At 38.6% G+C, this 7806-nt stretch overlaps 1 protein-coding gene across 1 annotated transcript in view; it reads right to left on the bottom strand.

Annotated features, from left to right (window-relative positions):
* Nucleotides 1-7185: 7185 nt before the first annotated feature.
* LOC101895633 (uncharacterized) overlaps nt 7186-7806 on the bottom strand; it is a 46833-nt gene continuing 46212 nt past the window's right edge. The window contains exon 8 of the mRNA XM_059123434.1: nt 7186-7649. Coding sequence (XP_058979417.1) covers nt 7275-7649 — 375 coding nt within the window. The 3' untranslated portion in view covers nt 7186-7274. The remainder of the gene's footprint in view (nt 7650-7806) is intronic.

Below are 7806 nucleotides of genomic sequence, written 5' to 3'. Positions count from 1 at the left end.
CGGACGATGTTATATATGGGAGCTATATCCAAATCTGAACCGATCTCGATAAAATTTAGCAAATGTATTTCTGAGCTGTATTTGATATATTTCCCCAAATATTGTTGTTGCATAGTGCATATTACGGTGGCGGTGGACAAAAATAACAAATCGGATGAACAATATATATGGGAGCTATAGCTATATCTGAACCGATTTCGATCAAATTTGGCAAACATATTTTCAGGCCTAATATGGGTGTATGTGCAAAATTCCATACAATTCGGGCTGATATTACACATTTGGTGCACAATAAAAGTCAAATCGGACGAAGATATATATGGGAGCTATATCCAAATTTTGACCGATTATCTCCAATTTCAATAGGGTTCGTCCTTAGGCCAAACAAAAGACCTTTGCAAAATTTCATCTGGATCGGGCAATAAATGCGACCTGTACTTTGTTTACAAAAATACATGGACAGACGGACGGACGGACATGCATAAATCGACTCAGAATGTGATTCTATGCAGATCATCAAAAGGAACTATGGGTCTATCTCGTTTCCTTCTGCCTGTTACAAACAAATGCACAAAGACATAATACCCTGACCACCTTGTGGTGTAGGGTATAAAGATATACTTGCCTCCGAAGACGTAACCTTAACATACCCAGATTTCAAAAAAAGCGTTCGATTTAACTACAGACGCATCCTCCCATGCTATAGGTGCTGTCCTTTCACAGGAGGGAAAACCTATAACCATGATTTCCAGCACTTTGACAATTAGCGAGGAACATTACGCTACTAATGAACGGGAATTATTAGCCATTGTCTGGGCACTTAAAACGCTTAGAAACTACCTTTATGATGTATCAAAATTAAACGTATTCACGGACCACCAACCATTAACCTTTGCCGTTTCGGACAGAAATCCGAATTCTAAAATTAAAAGGTGGAAAGCTTTCATTGATGAATACAACGCAAAGCTAATCTATAAACCAGGCAAGGAAAACGTAGTTGCAGATGCGCTGTCCAGACAGCACATTAATGCTTTAGACAATGCGAGTGTTGAAACAATCCACAGCGAAGAATCATCTACCAACACGATTGAGAGAACCGATAAGCCGGTAAATTGCTTCCGTAATCAGATACTTGTTGAGGAAGGCACAGAACCCCAGAAGAGAACTTTCATTATTTGATTACATTCCGAACCAATGACGATTTAATTAAAAATCTACAGGAAGCCGTGAACGTAGATGTAGTAAATGCTCTGCAGTGTGATCTGCACACATTGGCACGATTCCAGCATAAATTGATCGAACTCTTTCCAACCGTGAAATTCAGGCACACAGAAAGTTAGTTATTGATATAACAGATCCTAACAAACAACAAGAAATTATAGCAGCCCAGGAAAACGTGAAGCAAATAATTGAAGACTATTTTTTTCCAAAAATGGAAAAGAAGACTAAACAATTTGTAGCAAATTGTCGCGTATGCTCTCAAGCGAAGTATGACCGCCATCCAAAAAAGCAACTCATTGCTCAAACGCCCATACCCACATATTGTGGAGAAATTCTCCACATTGATATATTTTCAACAGGGTCGAAATATTTTTTGACTTGCATTGACAAATTTTCAAAATTTGCAATTGTACAGTCTTTAAAGTCTAGGACGATAGTAGACGTTAAGCCTCAGCTTCTGCAGTTGCTCAATGTGTTTTCAAATACGAAAACTATTTACTGTGATAACGAGAAGTCGCTCAATTCACATAGCATCAAGGCCACGTTAAAGAACCATTTCGACATCGATATTGCGAACGCTCCACCCTTGCACAGTACCTCAAATGGACAGGTAGAGCGATTTCACAACACACTGATGGAAATATCTAGATGTCTTAAACTTGACAAAAATTTAGACGATATCGAAGAGATAGTTCTTTTGGCTACCATCGAATATAACAGGTCAATACATTCGGTAACTGAGATGAAACCTATTACAGCCTTTCATTCCTCGGAAGCCGACGCACAAATAGTATCGCGTATAAAAAACACTCAGATAAAAAACATAGAAGCGCACAATAAGAATAGGCAAGATAGGGATTTTGCCGTTGGGGAGAAAGTGTTCGTAAAAAATAACAGAAGGCTAGGTAATAAACTTACACCTCTTTACACCGAAGAGGAAGTTGGAAAAGACCTGGGTACCACCGTTCTCATAAGGGGGAGGAGGGTCCATAAGGACAATCTCCGCTGAATTTTCTTCCTTTCTAGAATTAGCAAAAGTTATATGCGGGAGACGAATTAAAAAAAAAAAATTATAACTTACTTTTTCAGAATCGCTTTAAAATTGGTTATAGCCATATTGGTATCAGCAACATCTGGACGACTAATAGACTGCTCAAATGCAGGATACATTCCGGTGACCGGTGGTGACCTTGTTATCTGGGAAAGTTATGGACACATCAAACATGTTACGAACCTGACTCTGTACGAACGACTAAAGGACGAGACAGCTAACGCTTCGGACCATTTTCCTCAAACACACATGAGGAAGTTGCTAGACGCAGACGTAAATCAGATAAGTAGACTAATACAGACAGTAAATACTCATCACAGACAAGCGAGAAGCTTGAACTTTATAGGGACGGTACTGAAATATATTGCAGGGACCCCAGACCATGACGACTTTGACAGACTAACAAACAAGGCAGAACAACTAATCGACTCCCAGGACAGACAGTTTACTATCAGCACGGAGGTACAGAAAGAAATTAATAGTCTCACCATTACAGTAAATAAAATCTTGAAGACAGAAAAACACAGAGAAATAGACACAGAGAAATAGACACTATTCTATTAGCTAGAAACAGAGCAATAATAACAGACTTAGACAATCTTATCACTTCTATCACATTCGCAAAAATTGGAGTCTTGAACCCCATCCTTTTAGACAGTAACGAAATAAACTTCATAATAAAAAATGAGCACTTCACGAACCTCTCCGTGGCCGATGTTATGGCTGTAGCTAATATTAAGATTTTGCAATACGATAATGTAATTTACTTCCTAATAAGATATCCTATTCCTAAGCTTAGATGTAAGAAAATTACTATTTTACCAGTAGCTCACGGCCACCAAATGCTCCACCTACAAGAATCCACCTTAGCGGTATGCCATAATCGTACCTTAGCGGTAAGGAACTGCAGCGACACGATACCAACTTTTTGCCTACCGTCATCAGCCACATCATGCGCTCTACAACTACTGACACGTAACACTGCAAGCTACAGCACCACATTCAACAATCTCACGCCGATTACACCAATAGGCGATGGATTGGTAGTCATAAATGACCAACTGGCAATAGTAGAAGAAAGTAATGAAGCTCCTGTTACAATTAATGGCACTTACCTGGTCGTTTTCAAAGATCATGTAAAAATCAACGATTCGTTATATTACAACGAGAATTCGACGACTCCTCTGCAACCTGAAACTCCATGGGCTTCTGAGATCAACCTGACACAACACACTGAGATACTAAGTGCCCCCTATCTGCACCACGTGAACCAACGGAACCTTCAACACATCCGCCATTTACAACGTGTGGTCGATCAGGGTCAAATCGCAGGTTTATCAACCATTGGTGGTTTTGCGATTGTGGGACTGGCAGGTTACCTATTACGACGAAGAACCATCACAAAAAAGATCATCATAACCAGGTCAGTTGAAGATGCAATCAAAAACGCTATTACGAGGACCGAGGACGGCCCCCACTTAGAAGGGGAGGAGTTATCATGAGGAACCCTCGTGTTCCCGTATTCCCACAGTTTGGCTGCACTAAAGCAACCAAAAACCCCACACGAGCTGCTAAGTCAGCGCATTAAACACCTTATTCTAAACACCTTATTCATTTGGTTGCACCCAAATGGAGTGAATTCTCGCAATTCAACCGAGTTTGGCATAAAAGCAAGAATTTCAAATTTGCTCCCATACACGCGTTTAATCAGATTTGATGTTTAAATCTCCAACTTTCGGAATATGCACTCTACCACAATGATATTTTATGCCAGATATCTCATAGAGCTCAGAAATTGCAATATAAACTTTTCTTCTACGAGAGCTCTACTAAATATGCATAGTTGTGTAGGGTATCATGTAGTCGGCCCCGCCCAACTTTTGAGCTTTCCTTACTGGTTTTTCATGGTTTTCACCAAATAGGCAATTTAGCCCAAATTTCAAACGTAATAACTTTAAATTCTGCATTTATTCAGCATATCATCAACAGACAGACGGACATCGTTAAATCGACATAGAATTTTATGCTGATCTTGAATATACATACTTTATGTTAGGTATACAAAAAATTTCACACGAAGTCCAAACCAAAATACTAGACTTCTTCCCTGTCCTTAACTATTTTCTCATGCAAAATTCCATGTCGATTGATTTTTTCTGTGACCTGTAGAGCGACTGCAAAATCAGGATAATTTTATTTTTTTTGGTCTAAATGTACATCTGCAAAAACAATAGGCTTTAATTCTGACCGTAACCCTACCCCAAGCACAATTTTGTGAGGATCGGACAATAATTGCTACCTGTATATAATACTGTCAACACATAGTGTTGCGGGGTGTAAAAAAAAAAACTTTAGAAAATGTACAATTCATAATTCTAAGTCAACTTGAAAGAATCGCATGCGATATAAAATATGACAAAAATTGAAAAATATGTAACAAAAAATATTCACTTTTTTATTGTTATTGTTTTTACGCGATTTTCTTAGATCTAATCCTTTTTGGCATAAGATCATTCCGAATTGATGGCAATTGTAAAAATCAGCCCAGCGGCTCTTGGATTGTACCAATTTTTCTATTTATCCGATATCTTGGCTATCAGCATCACTGTAATGATCAGAAGTGACCCTTGATGTATGAGATTTGGCAGGTATTAAAAATATTTGCGGTTTAGTGGAAATTTTCGTATTTTTACAATAAAAGTTATGGTTTATTTTACCCGCTAAATACTGTCCAATGACCGTCCTCCTACTGCCCAGCCCTAAACTCTAACTCCGTGCAAAATTCAGCGTTGATTGGTTTATAATTGTGGCCTGTAAAACAACAGCAAAATCAGGAAATTCTTATGTTTTCGGTCTATTTCAACCCCTAAATATTTTGCGATCATCTCCAAAAACGATAGGCTTCTATTCTGACCCTATCCCCACCACCATTTTGAATTTCGTGAGTATCGGGTCATAGTTGCTGTACCGTATGAAATTGCGTATAGAAATTGCAAAACTAGCAGATTCTTGCAAGTACTGGAAAAGAAAATTAATAGAATTTAAATAAAGAAAATTAGAATTGCAATGTAATGAAATGAGTGAAAAACCATAAAAGCCATACGCATCCTGATGTTATTATGCGATAGTCTTGAACTCGATAGCGAGTAGTTTTGCAAATTTTAGATATACCTAGAAGTTGCAAATCGAATGGTTTGAAAGTTTTCATGAGTAAGTAAAGGAATGCTATTACGAAAATTTGGCCCTTTGACATGTTGTGATACGAGTTTATACCCTACACAACTTTGTGGTAAAGTGTATTATGTCTTTGTGCATTTGTTTGTAACATACAGAAGGAAACGAGATAGACCCATAGCTCTTTCTGATGGTCACATTCACATTCTGAGTCTATTTATGTATTTTTGTATGCATCCCCGTCCATGTATTTTTGTAAACATAGCACTGATAGCATTTGTTTGGCTCAAAGCCGAACCTTCTTGAAATCGGCGATAATCGGTCCGAGTTTAAATACAGCCCCAATATTTGTGTTCGTATGGCTTCAGTTTTATTGTGCGACAACTGTAATGTTGATCCAAGTACGATGGAGTTTGCCACATGCGGCCAAAATTAGAGTATAAGCCAGTGTTTCAATATTTGTGAAAATCGGATATAGCGATAACTTCCTTTATATATGTTTCATCCGATTTGATATTTAAGTCCCTCGAAGTTGTAAAATGCACTGTACAACGATGTTACTTAGTTCCAGATACAACCTAGCACAAATTATGGCATTTAAACGTCACACGGTGCCCGAATGTTGCTCTGCGGTATTTTGTCCCCTTCCCGGCGAAATGCTTGCTTGCTCCAGACACAAAAGTCCAACGGATTGGTATCCGGAGATTTTGGTGGATGTTGTGCGCTGGAAATGAAGAGAGGAACCTCATTTTGTAACCATTCTTGGGTGGCGCGTGCTGAGTCCAGTTGGAATGTCCAAGGTCTGTGGCCAAAATGTCTGCGTGCCCAAGGCGTTAATACACCCTCCAGAATATTTTCGCGATACTATTCGGCATTTATTCTGATGCCACGATCGATCAATACGAGCGTAGAGCGATCATCGGCTGTTATGGCGGCCCACACCATCACCATGGCCGGCGCTTGAGTTATGGTGGCCAACCGAAGGTGTATATTTTCAGCTGACTTCTTTGTCAAGTAAACACGATAATTTTGTTTGTTTAAAAACTGCTGGACAACGAATGTTTTCTCATCGGAGAAACCAAATTCGACAGTTCACCACTTTCAGCCAAGCGAAGCAACTCTTTAGCTCTTTGAGTCTATTTTCTTTCTGTTACGGGGTAAGTTCTTGGATTTTTTGGAATATCAATGGCTTTAACTCCGACCTTATTTTTAAACACTTGCCGAATGGAATATTGTGATATGTTCAGCTCAGGAGCCATTTTTAGACCACTGCGACGCGGGTTTCGATCAAATCGCTTCTTTACCCTTCGAACCATTTCTGCTGATGTTGCTGTTTGTTCAGTCCACTTCCTTGACGTCGGACTACGCTACCAGTATCAGGTTACGAGCGATGGTACGAGACACAAACGATTTATTCACATTTAAATGCTGGAGTGCTCTAACGGGAGCCACTTGTGGCTTTCCTGCCAAATATAACGAAACCGCTTGAATTCTATTACGAATAACCTTTTTACTGGAAAATTCTCACCAAAAATGCTCCTGTACGCTTGTAAACAATATAATGAGCTGTCACTGGAATAATTTTAACAGCTGTCGAAAGAGTGGCTTAGAAATGACAGCAGTCTGAAGTTGGTTGCAGTTTTTTCATCTCACCCTGCACTGTTCATAAACTCTATTTAATGTCGATGAAATTTCTTCCTCTGGCACAAATAATAGACTCAATTCGAATTCGGCTTTTATTTAAATTTTCTAAAGATGTAACTGAAATCTATCTGTTTAAAACGACTTAATTTTGAATTTCGATTGAAATTGTATCAACAAGTACAGACTAAATGTTGTCTTCAATTATTTGGCAAATTATGGGAACATCTTGTATGCGGGTTGGATTTGAAACGGAGGCATGAACTAAATTGCTCTGAATTGTATTGCTTTTGAATTTCTTCCATTGACGCGTACATACAAAATCGGTGAATAGCGATTGCCGGGATGGAATAGTTGAATCCAGATAAAAACGCCTGCGTTGCCATACATTGCCGGGATTTTGCATTTTTTCAAAAAGCCAAAATCTGGGTATCATTAGACATTGTACAGTTGTCCGTGCCATTATAACGCGACGTTCACTTTTTTCGCCAAGTCCGAATATTCCTCCGAATGTTATGGATCCAACATCAATAAAGTGCTTTTTCTTGACATAGCCCGATTTCTAAAAAGAAGAAATTTATGTACAAAGAAATGTATGATTATTTCAAAACCTTTAAGTTAAATAGCCATTTTCATAAAAAATAGCATATCTCTGTCGGTTTAAAAGTCAAAGTCTACTGGAAAGTATAAAATGTTTTAGATTAGTGCGGAGAGTCGTT

The sequence above is a fragment of the Musca domestica genome, unplaced genomic scaffold, assembly GCF_030504385.1.
Source record: "Musca domestica strain aabys unplaced genomic scaffold, Musca_domestica.polishedcontigs.V.1.1 245, whole genome shotgun sequence".
Taxonomy (NCBI): domain Eukaryota; kingdom Metazoa; phylum Arthropoda; class Insecta; order Diptera; family Muscidae; genus Musca; species Musca domestica.
The sequence above is the reverse complement of the archived record's forward strand: the minus strand, read 5'-3'. Positions and strand labels throughout refer to the sequence as shown.